Source organism: Atractosteus spatula, chromosome 27, assembly GCF_055471065.1.
Source record: "Atractosteus spatula isolate fAtrSpa1 chromosome 27, fAtrSpa1.hap1, whole genome shotgun sequence".
NCBI lineage: Eukaryota > Metazoa > Chordata > Actinopteri > Semionotiformes > Lepisosteidae > Atractosteus > Atractosteus spatula.
In genome coordinates, this window is record NC_142732.1 from 11,450,031 (window position 1) to 11,469,080 (window position 19,050).

Consider the following 19,050-nt stretch of genomic DNA (forward strand, 5'->3'; position numbering starts at 1 on the left):
GCTCCTGGCAAGGCTGACTTCCTGCCCACTGTGCCGCACCTCTCTGCTGTGTTTGTCTGCTGTTTAAATGGTTGCTAGGAGACCAAGATTCCCTTTCGAACAAGGAGCGCATTATGCTGCGATGAGCTAGAAATCCTGAGCAGTTTCCTCTCGATGTCCCCCATGTTTTCTGTCAAAAAGAGCCATGTGCTTAGGCTGAGGATTGTGGGGGGGGTTCAGGGAGGGAGAGTCTCTATAAATTGCACCAGCTCTGTGGTCTTGGGAGATGCATCTGACCCACCTTCTGGCAGCAATTGGTGTGACACAGCCACCTGGGTACCAGGCTAGATATACGTTGGGCCCTCCACTGTGCACCAGTGGAGGGCCAATGTGAGCAGTTTGTCATTAAGCGCTTTGCACACTGGGGCTGACGGACAGCGCTGCAAGCACAAAGTGCCCAGCAGGGGTGCTGTTTAAGTTAAGATCACTTTATTAGCCCTATACAAGTTCTTGCATTAGGATTTTGTCTTTTCACATACCCCAGCTTGCTCTCCATGAGACACACAGATAGGGAGAGAGAAGCTTGGGGTCAGAGCGCAGGGTCAGCCATTTATACCTGGGGTTAAGGGCCTTGCTTAGGGGCCCAACGGAGTAGGATTCCTCTGCCGGCTGCGGGATTTGAACTGGCAACCTTCCAGCCACAGGCGTAGATCCTTAGTCACAGAGCCACCGCTCTGGCCCAGTGGCTCTGTGGCTATGGATCTGTGCCTGTGGTGGAAGATGGAAGATCTGGAAAATCAAGGTTTGGTGGAAGATTGGGTTACCCTGCCAGACCCAGCTGCCGGTACCGCCGTAACCCTCGGCTTTCTCCACGCAGCTATGCCGTGTCCGACAACGCGTACCGCGCCATGCGGACGGAGCGCCGGGACCAGTGCATCCTGATCTCGGGCGAGAGTGGGGCGGGCAAGACGGAGGCGTCCAAGAAGATCCTGCAGTACTACGCGCTCACCTGCCCCGCCAGCGACAAGGTGGAGATGGTGAAGGACAGGCTGCTGCAGTCCAACCCCGTCCTGGAGGTGAGTGACCACTGACTGCCCTTGAGTTTTCCAGAGGTGGTTCCTGTGCAAACTGTGCTCCTGCAGAGCCTGCAACTTGGGTTAGCGATGTACCAAGTGGCAAAGAAAGCTGACCGTCCACTCAGACCTCCTTCACAGAGTATTTTTTTTACTATTCTGCCAGAAAGAACAAAGAAATCTTTTAAACTTAAAAATATATAAAAACCACCTGCAGATTTGCTTCTGGCCTCTCAGCTGTTTGGTCTCAGCTTGGTCATCAGCCTTCCGGGTGTGGTTTTGGGGTGTCTGTCCTTCTTGACTGCTGTCTGCTTCCTGTGTGTTTTTGGCCCCAGTAAAACTGAAAAGGAAACAGCTGGTTCTCCAGGTGGTTAATGTGCTTCGGTTTTGGGAAGCTCACATATGGGGACCAGATATACTAACCAGGTAGATCATTCAAAGTGAGATAAATAGGCACCATTCATGGAGAGAGATGCATGTTTAACATTTTGCTAAATGTCTCCTCTCTCTCATTTTTTACAGGCATTTGGAAATGCCAAAACCCTTCGGAATGACAACTCCAGCAGATTTGGCAAATATATGGATATTCAGTTTGATTTCAAGGTACCTCTTTCTCTCCCCTTCCGTTCCCCTACTCCCCGCTGGATGACGCCGCCCTTGGCTGCACGTCTGTCTGTGTGTGTCCCCGCAGGGGGCTCCGGTGGGGGGGCACATCCTGAACTACCTGCTGGAGAAGTCCCGGGTTGTCCACCAGAATCATGGCGAGCGGAACTTCCACATCTTCTACCAGCTGATCGAGGGGGGGGAGGAGGACCTGCTGCGCCGGCTGGGCCTGGAGAGGAACGCCCAGCAGTACCAGTACCTGGTCAAGGTGAGGCTCGGCCTGGCCACCTCCTTCAGAACCCAGCAAGCCAGCCCCTTGGCCATTAGGTCACAGTGCAGGTCTTCTCTTTGACCAGCTGTGAGACATAATCAAGCTGGATGGGCCACATGGCCCCCTCTCATCTGTGTTATCTTCTTGTATTCCACCTGGAGTTTCCTCACACACCTCCACTTGGAGTTTCCTGGACTGAGCTCTTACAGTACGTGCAGTCTTCATGGTGGGTTTGCCTCAGAAAGCTTTGCTAGGCGTAACTGGCAGTAAATAAGCTACCCATCCCACTGATCTCAACAGAGTTGCTGTGAAGGCTGTAGATATTTAGTGTGCCCACGTTTTAACTTGTATCCAAAGCCTCATGTCTGTTTTTAAGAGGTCTACTTTGAAATAATAAGAGACATTATGCTGTACTTATTCGTTTTGGTTCAAACTCTTATTGGAAAACAATCAGAATCGATATGTGTTGGTAGAAGTGATCACCCATTCTGTAACCAGCCTAATCTTTGCTGATCTCTAACCTGGTACTTTTCTCAGTTCCCATATGAACCTAAACTCCAACCCTAGAGACATAAAAGGCTGCCCTGCACAGAAGAGGGGTTCGCTACTAAACAGGACCGAGTATGAATTTTTATATCTTCCTGTTCAACTTGGTCAGTCGGTGCGAGTTCCAGGCGAGTCTCTCGTTGATCTGCTCCGGCAGTATTTCTAGCACTGAGGCGATGTGACTGCTCTCCTGGCGCCTGAAGCTTATGGCTCATTTCACTGATAAGACCTGCAATCACCTGCAGACACGTGCAATGGAGGCTTGGAACGCCAAGACCTGCCATCATAGCAACAGCTGAAGAACAATTCACTCAGGAATTCAACAGAATGTGAAGTTTTTTCACCCTTCTTACATGCGTGAAAAAAAGTTTATTAAAAACAATAGAGAAATTAAAGAGCTGGACCCTGCGACTCGTCCTGTCGGTTGTACCCCCAGAGAGAGTGGAGACATGCCCTTTTGGAAAGATATCGTGGCACATGTTGTGCCTTTACATTTATCACGGGAGTTTGTCTTTTTGTACTTTGGCACAGTTGGCGTGCCTGTCTGCGCCTTCCCATGATTCCAGGGTGGTTTCTTGTGTCTTTGCACTGCTCAGCTGCATGAGGCCCATCTGAGGCTGGTTAGGTGTCCATCAGTTTGTCCTTTCCCAGGAGGCTGGCGCTCTTCTCTGAGGCTCTGTGAGCGGTCGGCTCTTCCCGAGCTACACCGAAGTGCAGGCTGGGCTGCACCCCCTCTCTGCCAAGAGCAGAAGTTCAGAAACGGACTAAACCCACCATTTTCCAGGCCAGCGTCTCACTTCGCAGCCGGATTCACCCTGGTTTCTCCTGACTTCAAGACTGACATGTAGGGAGTTTTTACTTTAAACAATCGAGGCTTGTTATGGGAATGTCTCACAAAAGGAGAGGAGACAGTAGCCTTGATGTGAAGAAGGTACCTTATGCTTTGAATTAAATTAAAATAAAGATAAATGGTCACAGAGTTCATTCAGGTTTTAACAGGTTCATTGAACTGTTCCCTCACAAAATTCTTTAGGTGGATCCTAGGTTGGCAGCTCCACAACTTTATTGTCCTTCATTTAATTTTACTTTGATCTTAATTAGGTGACAGAACTAGTAATTAAATAAGAGTTACGTTACGCCTTCGCTGCTAGCCTGCTGTGCGGCTCATCTCCAGGAGCTCCGAGAAGAGGGTTAAAGATTAAAGCCCACTGACCTTTGCAACTGTGGCATCATGTTTTGCAGGGAAACTGTCCCAAGGTGAGCTCCATCAACGACAAGAACGACTGGAAGCTGGTGCGCAAGGCCCTGTCCGTCATCGGCTTCGGTGAAGACGAGGTGGAGGTGAGAGTGCCCGTTTGTCACGGCTCCTCTTCTGGAGACGCACTGTGCTCTCCGCTCACTGGCCTTTCCGATCGGAGTGTTTCGCGCTATGGACCTGGTGCAAGAATAAGAAGGGGTCGTGTCTTACAGCGTTGTTCCTAAATCACTATTCCTAAATGTGGTTTAGTACTACACATATGAGTGTTACAAATCTGGTACAGTGCGAGGTGTAGGTTTGAGCTGTCTTTGAAAGTTTTGCTGCTGCTTCAAAGGCTTTGCAGGTGGAAAGCCACAGGCTGCAGGCAAAGCAGAGAATTCAGCGTGACGTTTCTAGACCCAGATCCCTGCCTGCTGCACCACTGCGTCTCTGTATGAGATCAGTGCAGACCCATGCAGTAAGGGTATACAAGGCGGACAGGCAGCCTGGCTGGTGATCTGTCTGTGGTAACGTGTGTAATTTATTTATAGGCTCTAGGCCAGCTGTGGGTATGTCTCTATCTAGTCTGTTCGAAGAGAAGAACATGAGAATGGAGGAATACGGAGTTCAAGCAGTGGAATATTACATGTAGCTTGAAAGCATGAAAGTGAGCAGCTTTAGCAGGCTGATTTGGGTCATTCTTTCAATCCTTTCAGAGTATGGTGCTCTGAATGACATCTGTAGGATCAGATCAGTGGTGGAGCAGCTGGATTGTAAGGGACAGGCAGTGAAGTCGGAATGTCGCGTGCATGTAGGAGCCCTACCTCACTGAGCCCCTCTTCCACAGGAGCTGCTCAACATCATCGCCAGCGTGCTGCACCTGGGCAACGTGCAGTTTGGAGGGGAGGAGGGCGGCAATGCCTTCATCACCACAGAAACACCTTTCCGATACCTGGCCAGGGTACGTACCTGGGGGACCACCACTGCATCAGTAATGAGCAGTATCGCCAAGTGTAAAACAATACTGAGCAAGTGAAAGTCTTGAGTGTTCTCTCTTTAATCTCGTATCCATTAAGGCAAGAGCAGCAGTAAGATGATGTTTGCTGGTTGGTATGAGCTGTGCGCCAGGCGTTTCCAGTTATTCCAGAAAATGTCGGCAGTGCTTTTGCATATAAGAATGTTTTGCTCACTTAGACGTGACTGAACACAACTGAGCCAGGGTTACTCTGTCGCAAAGGCCCTTTACCAGTGTCTGGTGTCTGACCTGTCCCCCCCCCCCCACCCCCCTGTCTCCTCTGCAGCTGCTGGGAGTGGAGGGCTGTGCTCTGAAGGAGGCTCTGACCCACAAGAAGATCACCGCCAAAGGGGAGGAGGTAGGCTTGCAGACTTCAAAGCTGAGTCTCGTCTGTTGGGGTTTCGGGTTATAAACTCAGAGGTTTCCCCAGTTCGTCGGCTCACAGTGACCCGTTCTGCCATCTGTTACTGATTGAGAGTTCTTGTTGTCTGTCTTTGAATTGAGCCCATTGTGAATGTCTCCAGTGAGAATTAAAATTGTAGAACAAGGTTCTGTTCTTTGTAAAACCTCCATTTAAATGTCCCTTTAATTTTCCATGGAGGTTTCCCAGCTGACCTACAGCATGACTCAAACCGGATATTTTCTCTTGTGACCCTCTCTCTGTGCAGCTGATGAGCCCTCTGAATCTGGAGCAGGCTGCTTATGCGCGGGACGCCCTGTCCAAGGCCATCTATGGCAGAACCTTCTCCTGGCTGGTCAATAAGATCAACGAGTCCCTGGCCTACAAGGTAAACACACCAATCCCATTCCCTCCTGGCCACACAGCGACAGGGGGACTCCATGCCATTACGGCAGGCCCTGTGTGGCTCCCCTGAACGTGACTGGAGACAGGCCATCCCTTCTCACGTTGCTAAGTGGTCTGAGGATCTCGATCACCTGCTTCTTGAAGGATCTCCTGGAAGCAACCTCAACAGCAATGCTTTGTGTAAAGGAACACCTTCTGATTTCGGTCCTACATGCACATGGTCTTCAGATGGAAAATGCAGGGAGGAAATTAATAGGGCACTGGCAGGGGCAGATGTCAGCTACTTGCCTACAGCTCAACAACTTGTCACGGAAAGAATGGGGCCAGTTTTCTGCTGTCCACTTGCAGTCTCCTGTATTTCATTTACTGAGGGCAGTACATGTTGCCCATAGTTTCGGACAGAACTGCGTTTGTGCGACATGGCAGCAGGCACCCATAATAGGGAGTATATCAGCACCCATCTGCAGTAAGAGCTACAGGGGGTTCAGTGGTTACTGTGATACCATATATACATTCCTTTTGATTTCACTTGATTGAGTTTGATCTGCTATTCATCTGTTGTTTCATTCTCTGTTGAGTAAGAATTTGTTTCTTAAACGATGCAGTACAGTCATGTCTGTTTCACATGTCTCAGTGGTAGGGTCTGGCTTGTGTAGGACTGACTATGTTCTTCCCTCTTGCTCTGTCTTTTCTCGGCAGGACCCAGTGTACCCAGGGAGTAAGAGCGCGGCTGTCATTGGGCTTTTGGATATTTACGGGTTTGAAGTCTTCCAGAACAACAGGTAACAGCTCCTTGCCCGTTCTAGAGACACCGGCTCCTTCTGCTTTGCGGGTTTGTGGTTCAAGGTGCTGCTTCAGACATGTACACAGTTTACAATGAAGAAAAGAAAGGTCTGTGCCGTTAATGATTGGCTAGTAGAGTTATCGATTATGAAACTCAAAACACCAGATGAATAAGCTTTACACAGCTTCTGCCGATTCTGCCGATTAAGAAATGTCTTGTGTGTGGTTAAACCATTTCAGAGTGAGGTAATAATGGGCATTGAGCTGCTTAATTCTAACAATTAGTCATATTTAATCCTTTGATTCACACTTCCTGGTGAGTGTACTGTGGCACACGTGCTTGGCTTTGTTTCACCTTGTTTGGCACATTGACAATGGTTTCTCAGGGTCTGTAACGGGCACTACCCTGTCTGTGCTGTACCTCGCCTTCACTGTGCTCGGCTACAGATTAGCCGGCTCTGACTGTGGTAGGAAGGATGTGACCGTCCTTTGCACTCGAGCACAGGCCCAGGTGACGTGCTGTGTGTCCCCGCAGCTTCGAGCAGTTCTGCATCAACTACTGCAACGAGAAGCTGCAGCAGCTCTTCATCGAGCTGACGCTGAAGTCGGAGCAGGAGGAGTACGAGTCTGAGGGCATCACGGTAATCTTGCCACCAGCCGGCCTCTCCCCCAACCCCCCCCCCCCCCCCCCAAATCCCAGCCGTTTCCTCTGCAGCGCAAACTCATTCTGCTGTCCAGCGGTCAGGGAGGGCAGGTCTGCTGTTTCTGGGCGACTATGGAAACTGAACAGCGCTAACAGACCAGCTGGGACAGGAGCTTACATTTCCATCAAACATCTTGTTTATGTTTGTGGCATCATCCTATAAGGAGTTATAGCCATGAGAATTTTCAGAATTTATTGTAATTTTCAACATTTGAAGTGATGCTTTTACCATAAGCACTGCTGCTACTCAGAATGGTTTTCGAGAAGAGGCTGGTATTTGTGTGTCCTGTGGTTCCAGTGATTGACACTGCTGTGTGTGTTACAGTGGGAGCCTGTGCAGTACTTCAACAACAAGATCATTTGTGACTTAGTGGAGGAGAAGTTTAAAGGCATCATCTCTGTGCTGGTGAGTCTGCAGGCCTCCCCCCCCACCTCCGGTGCCTGTCTGGGGCTCCACACCTCACCTTCTGCCTCTCTGCGCATCACTGTTCCTCTGGCTGTAAAGAAGAGAAAGTCTGTCTTGGGAAGAGAAAGACAAGGATCAGGAGTGATGGTTAAAATCGCTAGACCCCCTTCATTTACAGAGCCTAGAGTTTGGTTGGGATTTATATGAAACTTAAGGTTTCTGCTATAGATTCCCATTTTCTGCTACCCAAAATAACCATCCCAAAAGCCCAAGCAAAGTTTTTTTAAAACCCGGTGCTCCTGACCTTCGTTTTTCATGGGAAAGACTCAGTCACATAATTGTATTGCTAATTGTCACCTAAATGGAGCTGTGAAGCACCAGCCTGCTGTATTGGTGCAGTAACTGATGTTCCTTCTTGCCTCTCTCCCTCACACCCCTCAGGATGAAGAGTGCCTGCGCCCCGGAGACGCGAGTGACATCACCTTCCTCGAGAAGCTGGAGGACACGCTGGGAGGACACGCCCACTTTGTCACGTGAGTCCAGCCCCCAGGAGACCTCAGCCAATAAGGCGGCTTCTGCTTTTTCTGTAGGAAACCCAAAGTGACCGTGTCTTGGTCCTCATCCCACTCAACAGGACAGCGTGCCCATTCGGTTTACTGCTGAATGTTGATCTGCTGCATGGATTGCATGTATCTTCTATCTTTCATTCCTTCATGTCCCATGCAGATAATTGCTCCCAGCATGTTGGATATCAGAAAAATTCAAAAGGTTCTGTTCGCTCCACTCCAACTGAGCAGGAAGCTGAAAGATTAGTCTAGTAGTTACGAGCAAGCAAGACATCCTGTCAGCACCGAGTCACTGGAGACCCTCACGCCCTTGAGTGCCTGGGTCCGTGATCCGCTGTTTGGTGTCCAGTGTGGTGACGCTAGACGCCTGCCTGTTTCAGACACAAGCTTGCTGATGGGAAGACGCGCAAGGTGATGGGCCGTGAGGAGTTCCGCCTGCTGCACTACGCTGGGGAGGTGAACTACAACGTCAACGGTGAGGGGGGGTGGGGCGAGCGACTGGGCTGGGTGTCTCTTCGGAGGATTTGGAATATTCTACTCCCTGCTGTTTGACCGCGGTGGGTGGAGCAGTTCAGACTCAAGCACGGCAGTCCTGGCAGAGAGATGTGATTGTCTCTTTGTTTTCCAGGGTTCCTGGACAAGAACAATGATCTACTCTTCAGGAGCCTCAAGGAGGTGAGTCCGGTGTCAGCTGAAAACAGGAAGCTTAGATCTTGGTCATGTTTGTTTGTGTAATGAGATCATGCAGCTCTGTTGTGAGATCCCAGACAGAGATTATCTTCTCCTGCAGCCTCTGTAGTCATAGTTTCACAGGGCCGTAGCCCCCCCTGTTACTCCTGGTCTCCCCATGGGAAAGTTTTTGTTTTAAAGGAATGTAGCATGACAAAGAACCCACTGTCTCCCTGCTGGGAAGCTTGGGGGGTGTGTGGATATGCATGCCTGTTGAGATAGAGGTCTTCCAATGGACATGTTAGATCTGAGATCCTCATATCGCCACGCAGGAGACTAAGAAATATACTTTTCTGAAATGAAGCTTAATGACAAGGAATGGAACAGCCAGATAGTGCTACATTTTGTGTAGCCATTTCTAGCAGAAAAAAGAAATGGGGTTAAACTGATGTCTTTCTAAAAAAGGTTAGTATTGAAACATCTTCCAGTCTCCTGTTATGCCCCAACACTGTCCTTAAGGATAAGTGTCCTTAAGGCACCTTCCCTGAGCTCTTTCAAATCTACTAAAAACCTTCTTCTTTAGAAGAGCCTCTACTTTCCTGGAGCTGTTACTTACCCCTCTGCTCCTACGGTATTCTGTACCCCCATCTACTTTCTCCTCTCATTGTGTATTTTCATTGTGTATGTCTTGTGTATATTTTTTTTGTGGTTCTGTAAAGTGCTTTGAGAAGCCACTTTTAAAAGTGCTATACTGTAAATAATATTACATTATAAGAAAGGAAGGTTGCGATTTAAGTATGAGTGTTTGTATCCCACAGAGCACCTGCACTGTTCCAGCGTGATGTTTTATAGTGGAATCCTTTGATGTAAAAAGAACAACAGCAAGGTAGAGAAGAGTAGATAATATACTGCCGACAGGTCAGGAAACACAGTTCGGCAGGAGCCAGCAGCAGACAGGGGCTTGGTCCAAGATCCTGATGTAGGTTTTACTGGGAATCGGACACAGGTGTTTTGAGTTGGCGGCACGAGTTTTACCCATCAGTCTCGGGGATTTACTGCTGGTCTCTCTGGGCTTCACTCTGGTGATTTGAGCTGTCAAGAGAAGCATGGAGCTGCAGTGAAACTGTAAGGAGAAAGCGAAAGTTTTTTCCTGAGCGGATGAAGCACATTCCAGAGGTAGACGTTTGGGATTCGGGGTGTACAGCGACGGCCAGGGGGCGGTTGTGTAGGTGGTCTGCTCCTGTCTGACGAGCTGCCCGTCCCGCAGGTGATGTGCCAGTCGGAGAACTCCATCATCACCCGCTGCTTCGACAGGGAGGAGCTGAGCGACAAGAAGCGCCCCGAGACGGTGAGACCCCCCCCCCCCCCCACAGACACAGCCGCTTCCTCACGTCACAGTGTGCTGGAGCATGAGGGGCGTCGTCCACAGGAGGGCGCTGTGGTCAAAGTTAAAGTTTATGGTCATTATACTCATACACAGGTATATGGTTTAACGAAATGCTATTTAGCTAGCTCTCAGATGGTAAGCAGTACAAAAAAACAACAACACAATGGTATAAGAAAAGAAATACAACAGGTAAATACAACAGAGACAACAGGTAATGTGCAAAACAACAACAGGTAACAGGCAATGTGCAAAATCATACATCAACAGAATGAAATAAAGGATAGAATATTTTGGGGAGTGAGCTTCTTGACATGTGAGTCAAAGGTAGATTTCAATGTGTGTTTGAGTATTGATAAAGAGAGAAGGCACTGTGAGGGTTTAGATCGTAGGTGAGAGAGGCTGGGAGTTTAAGAGGTTAAACTAAACAACCGGGGGTCAAACTGAAATGCTTCTTTTAGGGGACAGGGCTTTCTGAGACTGACTAGACAGCATGATACCATGTTTCAGATCTAGGAAAGAGGGCACTATGCAGAGCTCTGCCTCTGACCCCAACCCTTCAGCTGGAGGCACCAAAACCCAAGTTCATTAAGAGGGACTTGTTCCTTATTCTAGCCCTGATAATGATGCCTTGTTCTGAGCCAGGGGAGCAGGTAAAACGCGTGTCTGGCTCTGACCCATGGAAGTGATGATTCAGCCCCATTGCCACAGCTGGCTTCCCCGATGGACTCTCTTCCACACGCGCTGGCGTTTCCGAAAAGTTCAGTGTCGCCTCTCTACTTTTGTCAAGCTGTTTTTTTTGTGTCTTTTCAAGGATTTTCACTCTTAGATGCTTAGATTTTTTTTCTTGCTTGAGTTAATACTTTCTGGAAAGAGTGGAGGGGGAGGAGCGAGAGGAAAGAAGAGCACAAGAAGGTCTTTATTCTTTCAAAGGAAAGGGCAGCGAGAGGTGCTGGCTAGCTCTGTGGCGTTAGGCGGGCAGCACCCACTGCCCTGTCCATCACAGACAGGAATGTGCTCAGTTCTGCAAGGCCAGGTGCAGGCTGAGCTTGGAAAACCCTCACAATTAGCACTTTTGTTGGCCATTGGCTGTTTTCAGGGCTGAGTGTGGGCACATAGACAGCCAGCCTCCTTCTCTGATTGGGCAGCCCCTCCTACCAACCTCCGAGGTGATTGGCTGATGGGGTGGCACAATGTGAGCCTGTCTGTGCCCCACTGGGCATCTCTGTCACTGTCGTGGCCCGTCCCAGTACACAGAGGAACTTCAGTCTGCTGCGTCGCTAGGCGGCTCTTTTCCAGTTCACCACTGAAAAGCTCTGCTCTCCTTTCCTATAGGCTGCTACGCAGTTCAAGAACAGCCTGACCAAGTTGATGGAAATTCTGATGTCCAAGGAGCCTTCCTACATTCGCTGCATTAAGCCCAACGATGCCAAACAAGCAGGTAACTCTTGCTCTTATCCTGGATGAGCAATATGTACTTGTGTGTCTGTGTGGGATGAGGTGGAAGAACGCTCCTGGACTCGGACATCAATCTGCATGCGTTCTCTCAGCCTCAGGCTCGAAGGGAACACCCTGTTTGGGTATTCACGGACTTCTGCGTTGTCTGCTTCATGATCATCTGTGTGAGCACAATGTGTGTTTAAGGTTTCAGGGGTGATTTTTCTTGAGTTTTGATTTTGCAAGTCAGTCCAGATTATTTGCAGAGGATGGTGGCCATACCTGGGGCTAGTATGTGAGGACCTGTTTAATCCATGATCTGGATTGAAAATGAAATCTGACCTGTTTTTTGGCTTTGGTAGTTTGAGGATATTGGTGGGTGTTTTGACTGATTTCCTATTTGGTCATGAAGTAGGCAAACGGATTTCTCTCCCGTTTGTTTGTCATTTGTTCGCCTCACGTTCCACTGCTTCTCTCCCTTCACCCTCCCTCCCCCCTCCAGGCCGGTTCGACGAGGTTCTGATCCGACACCAGGTGAAGTATCTGGGTCTGATGGAGAACCTGCGTGTGCGGCGAGCTGGCTTTGCTTACCGGCGCAAGTACGAGGTCTTCCTGCAGAGGTGAGCTGGGGCGTCCTGGTTGTTTTCATGTTGTTGAAAAATGAACGAGAGGACAGCGGGAGTCCAGGTGAGGAATGGAGAGCAGCTCCTACGTCTCCCCAGCCGGCTGGTGGCAGACCCAGCTGCACAAAAGCCCTGCTGTGGCGGCACACAGGGCGCTCTTTGTCGCTGGTGACCCTTGAAATAGTTTCAGTGACAGCTGGATGCTGCGAATGTTTGTTCTCTCTTTGTGTTTGAAGCAGCTCTTTTCTTTGGCCGCCCTCCGAGCTACAGAATGTGTGGTGTTGCAACTCTTCACTGTTTATTGATGGAGATGGAAAAGGCGCAAAAATGTCAACAAGTATTTTCAGAGGCTACAGAACATTCCATGCTCTTGTATAAAGGGAGCTATTAATAAATAATACTTTGCATAGCAGACATCTTTCATGGTCACAATGTTCAGAGTGTTTGCAATACATAAAGGGATGACATTGAATGCAAGCAAAATAGTGTTACAACTATTTACAACTTTGTGCAGACCAGCTATCACCAGTGTACAGAGACATTTTTAAATCTCTCTCTGTCCCTGTCAGTTGTACCAGAGTGCTTTAAGAAAACTACAATTGTGCCACTGCCCAAGAAGACCAAGGTAACTTGCTTGAACGAGTACCACCCAGTTTTCTCACTTCAGTGGTCATGAGGAGCCTGGAAAGCCGAGTATTGTCCTATATAAAGTGCTCTAGCTCAGACTCCCTTGACCCACTTCAGTTTGCTTACTGCCCGAATAGGAACCACTGCATACTGCCCTCGAATATTTAGACGGACAGGGCACCTATGTTAGGATGCTGTTTATAGATTACAGCTCGGCCGTCAACACAATTGTTCCTGCCAAGCTGTTCCCAAAACTCAGGAATCTGGGTTTATGCAAATCTATCTGCAACTGGATACTGGATTCCCTGATGGGCAGACCTCAGGTGGTGAAAATTGGCAACAATATCTCCTCTATAGCGATCCTAAACACTGGAGCCCCACAGGGCTGCTGTCTCAGTCCTAGGCTATACTCCTTGTACGACAGCCACTTACAGCAGCAACTACATTAAGTTTGCAGATGACACGACCATTATTGGGCTGATCAACAACAAAAATGAGTCCACATACAGGAGTGAAGTGGAGCATGTTACAAGATGGTGCCTTGACAACAATCTGGCCTGAATGTCAACAAGACAAAATAAAGCTCATTGTGGTCTTCAGGAGACCCAGAGGGAGTCACACCCCAATCAGCATCAATGGCACAGCAGTGGAAACTGTCAGCTGCTTCAGGTTCCTCAGCCTGCAGATCTCCACTGACCTGGCTTGGAGTCACAACACTGTATCCAGTCTGAAAAAGCCACAACAGCGCTTGCACTTTCTGTGGTGCTTAAAGCAATGCAGTTTGGGGAAGCAGTTCCTCATGAACTTTTACTACAACACCATAGAAAGTGTCCTCACTATGTGATACAGCAGTACTACCATGCATGAAAGAGATGCACTACAATGGGTTGTGGCAACGGCACAGAGGATTACAGGTGGTGATTTACCATCAATGGTGAGATCCACACAATCTGCTGTTGCCATTAAGCCCAATCCATCATTCAGGATCCCAACCATCCCGGACACAAACTGTTCTCCCCCCTGCCCTTTGTTATCACACTGTTAAAGCACAGACCACTAGACTCAAGAACAGCTTCTATCCTACTGCAGTGAGCATCCTCAACGGGTAACTGCAGGGCCTCAGACTCAACACACACCTGCACTCGGCATGTTTTTTTTTCTCGGTCTCACTACTACATATTTATTTATTTGTCCAGAATATATTTATGGTTCCTGTTGTCTACATTGTGCGGTGTTGTCTGTTGTACTGTGTATGTTCCGAGAGATCAGCGCGATGAAGAATTCCAATATTCGTGTATATATGGCAATAAACTACTCTACTCAAATCAATGCGCCATGCAGAACAAATACCAAAAAAATGAAATCTTGAAAACTAAAGCAGGATCATTCACAGACACTGATACAGAGTAGCAATGGAACCAGCCTGTGGGTGTGTGTCCCTTGTTTCCAGTGCATAAGAGCAGTTTGACAATCCTCAGAGCATGAAAGCTGATCAGGGGCTGAGGGGCTCTCATGTGGAATGGGCTCTAGAAGTGGGAGAACAGAGAGGCCTTTAGAGGACAAGAATGGCCACAGAGTTCTGGAAGGGGTAGAGTTGGGAGGTAGCGCTGGTAGGAAGAGTTCCTACAGGCAGGTGGGAGAGTAGCAGAGCCTGACACAGCAGTTGTCGAGCAGTGGGTATGCTGCCCAAGGAGGAATGGCAGGAGTGTGCCAGAGAAGAGACAAAGGAACAGAATGACTTCTTCCTCTCCCTCTCCTGTGGGCTGCCCCATACTGGAGCAGGATGCCAGCGGAACACAGCTCCGTCTCATTGCCTTGTGGCTCTGGCCAAACCATGATCATTTTCCAAGATATTTGCTGTCATGCAGGATTTTCTGAAGATACACAGGTTTTAAAGAGATACGTAGCAACTAACAGTGCAGGTATGTATTTTCCACTATTTTTAATTTCAGTAGTGTAATTGTATCTGGCCTTTTTTAGAGAGCTTGGCACACTAGAACAAGTGAACCTGGGTGTTTTTATGGCACAGACTAGACAGTCAGTGCCCCGCTGATGTGCCTGCAGGTACAAGTCGCTGTGTCCAGAGACCTGGCCCAACTGGAACGGGAAGCTGGCGGACGGAGTGGCCACGCTGGTCAAGCACCTGGGATACAAGCCTGAGGAGTACAAGCTGGGCAGGTGAGCCTTGAAACTCTTGGCCCTGGAAGAGTGAAAGATAAGATAAGATCACTTTTTTGTCCATATACAATTTCTTGCATTAGGAATTTCCCAGCTTGCTCTCCATGAGACACACAGACAGGGAGAGGAGCACAGGGTCAGCCATTTATACAGCGCCCCTGGAACAGCTGGGGTGAAGGGCCTTGCTCAGGGGCCCAATGGAATAGGATTCCTCTGCCGGCTGTGGGATTTGAACCAGCAACCTTCTAGCCACAGGCACAGATCCTGAGCCACAGAGCCACTGGACCGGAGCGGTGGCTCTGTGGCTAAGGATCTGCGCCTGTGGTGAAAGGTGGAAGATCTGGAAGATCAAGGTTTGGTGGAAGATGGAAATGTAGGAAAGTGTGACTTTCAGGTGCTGTCCAACAGGAAGGATCATATCGGGAATTCACCACTTCCCATCTGCGTCCCCACAGATCTAAAATCTTCATCCGTTTCCCGAAGACGCTGTTTGCCACAGAAGATGCCTTGGAGGCAAGAAAACACGGCCTGGGTGAGTGTGATCAAAAGGAGGAGAAGGGGAGTCAGGAAGGAGCCAATTCCTGTCGGATCACTCCTTTTCAAAATGTTGGTAGAGAAATATTTCCCCCAGACCCTAGAAGAGTCTGGAGAAAATCAGTGTCACTTTCATATCAAAGCTTTGGAGAATAGAAGGGTTATGAGCCAGGAGCCTCCCTGGGCTGGTGTAGATTAGACCCGTGTGATGCTCTGTCTCTTCCTCAGCCACCAAGCTCCAGGCCTCGTGGAGAGGATACCAGCAGAAAACCAAGTACCGCAAGCTGAGGCAGTCCGGTAAGGGAATCGCCATCTTTTTCTCAATCCCTGCCCTCACCCTTCACCACAATGTATTTCCAGATGGATCTGAATTTACAGATCCCACCTTTGTTTGAATTTAATGTCCCTTAAACGTTTCTTGTCTGCACCCTGCAGTTTCTTATTCTGTTCCAAGTACTCAAATCACTTAATTCTAGGAATTGTTTGCAAGCCCTATGGGCAACTGAAGGAGATCTGCAGGACTGCGGTCCCCTGTGTCTTTGAATTAATTCCCTAAGAAGCTTTGCGTCTTAGTTGGAAGTGGACCGTTTTGGTTCTGTGGTGCTAAAACACTTCCGCAGGTCATGGCAGAGTTTAAAAAGGGATGTTCGCAGGCTCTATTGCAGACAACTGTTTTGCAGCATCATTAGTGCTCAAAACGCGGCAAAACCAGATATCAGACAGGGAGGTGTCGTCGGAGAGACTACAGGCCAGACGGAGTACCAGTACTGTGTAGAGCTCCGTCTCATAGGGGATGGCGACTTTCAGGCTCGGGGATCGACCTGGTGCCTTTTTGCAAAGGCCACTTGGGCTGTGGGTGCCGCAGGGCAGTGTGCCGCCAGTGATGCCGTCTCTCTGTTGGCAGCCATTCTGATCCAGGCGTGGTGGCGAGGGGTCCTGGCCAGGAGGAGAGCCGCCCGAAGAAGATGGGCAGCCGACACCATTCGCAGGTACAGTGGCCCTGGTTCACTCTGAGTCGTCCTGAAGCCAGATCCTACAGCAGCACTGGCCCTGCTCTGATGATTGTATCCCATATGAGGTCACATGGTTTAGAACACCATAGGGCTGACTAGTTAGAGACTTGTTTGTAGTCCAAAATGAGGCCTTGAGTTCAGATGTTGCTGGGATTCCTCTATCTGCAGTGCACTTTTATTGTGAGTCCACCCATTGTCATTACTCCTAGGTGCCCAAATTTCATGCCACACCTGTCTGATTAAGCCAGTTAACTTCAGAACCACTCTTGATGTTACATGAGTAATGTACCATGGCCCTCAAACATACCAAATAGGATATGAGGTGAATATTTGATAATCAGCTCAAAGGGCTCGATCGGCTTCCCCTCTCTGAGTGCTCAGATGTCAGGGTTGTGGTCATCTTGCTGGACTCTCTCTCCAGGTTCATCAAGGGGTTCATTTACCGCCACAACCCGCGGTGCCCAGAGAACGAGTACTTCCTGGACTATGTGCGTTACTCCTTCCTGATGAGCCTGAGGCGCAGCTTACCCAAGACTGTCCTGGACAAGAGCTGGCCCACCCCACCGCCCGCGCTGGCTGAGGTACCCCATGGCACCCCGAAAAATTAGCACAAGCCACCCCTTGTTTGAGCAAAAACAGTATGAACTCAGGTTGTTTCTCAAACCCAGAGATGACAATCAGTGCAAAATCCCTGGCCTCAAACTGGTGACCACAATGTGTTTGTGCCTCCTGATCTGATCCCTGACTAGCGATGTTGAGGAGGTGATGGTTGGGTTGCTCTCCTCTTGCTGCAGGCCTCGGAGCACCTGAGGAAGATGTGCATGCAGAACATGGTGTGGAGCTACTGCAAGAGGATCAATCCCGAGTGGAAAAACCAGGTGGGAACCTGAGCTGTCCTGGGCAGGGGCCAGTCGGACACTGGGGTCAGGCGGGGGTTGTCCTGGGCAGGGGCCAGTCGGACACTGGGGTCAGGCGGGGACTGTCCTGGGGGGGTATTAGATTAGTCTGTTGTTGGGGGTTCTTGTGGGTCATTTGAAAGCTGCATTACTGAAGTATGTTTCCAAGCTGGGAAAAGTCTCACATGACTCTGAGCTGCTCAGTGAATGATCCAAGATGCTGTGTGTTCCTTCTTTTGGTCTGTGCTGACAATCAGCTTGTGACTATTGACTGTTTTTCTTGATCTCTATCGCCCTATCCGTGTCTCCCCCAGCTGGAGCAGAAGGTGGTTGCCAGTGAGATCTTCAAGGACAAGAAAGATAACTACCCACAGAGTGTGCCCAAACTCTTTGTGAGCAGCCGCTTGAGTGAGTACTGCTGGGCTCCCAAAGGATCAGCCACTCAGAAAGAGCTCCGTTCCAAAACAAACCCGCACTAATCTCACAGCTGACATTATTCCAATCTGAACTGACCTTAACGGAAGCAAAGAGCTTTCCAAACAGAATACTGAAAGTGATTTTGCACAGAATCAGCGCTTAAAGAATTTTAGCAGGAACACTGCCAAATTAAACCCCATCTTCATTTTCTCTCCTATCATCTTTTTTCCTTCCACCTTTTACAGTGTGTTGTTATTCTGTTTGCCAGGCAGTGAAGAAATAAACCCCAAAGCTCTGCAGGCCCTGGGCAACGAGAAGATGAAGGTGAGTTTGTCAAACCACAGGTAGAAAAGAGACAGTCTCCCAGCACTCCTTCAAACAGGCCTCTGGAGTCGGGACTGGAGGGTCGTGGGTTCAAATCAGTGGTTGGATGCTGTGGTGTGCCCTTCAGTGGGGTCCTTCATTCTGATCTCTTCTCTGTCCACGTGGGTTGCAGGCCAACATTGTAAATGAGAAAAAATGTTTTGCGTTTAAAACGAGATGGTATTGTGTTTATACAAGAAACCTTTTGTGTTTATACAAGAAACTTTGTGTTTTTACGAGATAACAAAACATGATAATTTCTGAATAATATTAAACATTGTAGTCAATATCTTGCAATGTATATCCCATACAGACCATCATTGACTTTAACAACAGAAGAATAGTTACACTCCTCTTTGTGCAGAAGAGCTCATCTAAGGAACACGTGTACTGCGTTTTGAATACGTGAAGTAGAACACAGTGTCATTAATGACTTTTTACCAAATGTTATCTGATGTAAATGCCAAATGTTTCTTGTTTAAACACAATACTATGTCATATAAATGCAATAAAATTCTCTGTGTGCTCCTAAGCTTCCACACCTTCCGTCAGTTCTGATCCGTTTCAAGGTTCCCAAGTGCACCCTGGTATTGGCCTCGGGGACAGACCTTGCCTGATCGGCTCAGCACTCCAGACCCTGTGTCTCTCTCTCTCTTCTGGCAGTACGGAGTCCCGGTGACCAAGTACGACCGCAAGGGCTACAAGGCTCGGGCAAGGCAGCTGCTCCTGATGCAGAGCTGCGCCTTCATCGTGGAGGAGGCCCGAGTGAAGCAGAGGATTGACTACAGCTCGCTGAAGGGTAGGACTCGGGCTGTGCCTTCGCGGAAATCGCGCGTGTCCCGTTTAAGGACTGGTCCCGGTACTCCTGTCCGCTCCTGTCCCTCGCACACATCTGGAACCAGGGGATTCGTGATCTCTTCCC

General features: G+C 49.0%; 1 protein-coding gene across 5 annotated transcripts in view; it reads left to right on the forward strand.

Moving 5' to 3' along the window:
• LOC148814438 (unconventional myosin-Ic-like) overlaps positions 1-19,050 on the forward strand; it is a 68,728-nt gene that overhangs the window by 43,913 nt on the left and 5,765 nt on the right. For all 5 annotated transcript variants that reach the window (XM_088906705.1, XM_088906710.1, XM_088906707.1 and 2 more), the window contains 25 exons: positions 857-1,055; positions 1,575-1,655; positions 1,744-1,923; positions 3,715-3,813; positions 4,557-4,670; positions 5,011-5,082; positions 5,393-5,512; positions 6,229-6,311; positions 6,848-6,953; positions 7,341-7,421; positions 7,863-7,954; positions 8,368-8,462; positions 8,616-8,662; positions 9,924-10,004; positions 11,376-11,481; positions 11,980-12,097; positions 14,792-14,905; positions 15,361-15,437; positions 15,668-15,736; positions 16,344-16,428; positions 16,874-17,033; positions 17,247-17,330; positions 17,663-17,756; positions 18,034-18,089; positions 18,792-18,927. In XM_088906705.1, coding sequence (XP_088762831.1) covers positions 857-1,055; positions 1,575-1,655; positions 1,744-1,923; positions 3,715-3,813; positions 4,557-4,670; positions 5,011-5,082; positions 5,393-5,512; positions 6,229-6,311; positions 6,848-6,953; positions 7,341-7,421; positions 7,863-7,954; positions 8,368-8,462; positions 8,616-8,662; positions 9,924-10,004; positions 11,376-11,481; positions 11,980-12,097; positions 14,792-14,905; positions 15,361-15,437; positions 15,668-15,736; positions 16,344-16,428; positions 16,874-17,033; positions 17,247-17,330; positions 17,663-17,756; positions 18,034-18,089; positions 18,792-18,927 — 2,549 coding nt within the window. The remainder of the gene's footprint in view (positions 1-856; positions 1,056-1,574; positions 1,656-1,743; positions 1,924-3,714; positions 3,814-4,556; positions 4,671-5,010; positions 5,083-5,392; positions 5,513-6,228; positions 6,312-6,847; positions 6,954-7,340; positions 7,422-7,862; positions 7,955-8,367; positions 8,463-8,615; positions 8,663-9,923; positions 10,005-11,375; positions 11,482-11,979; positions 12,098-14,791; positions 14,906-15,360; positions 15,438-15,667; positions 15,737-16,343; positions 16,429-16,873; positions 17,034-17,246; positions 17,331-17,662; positions 17,757-18,033; positions 18,090-18,791; positions 18,928-19,050) is intronic.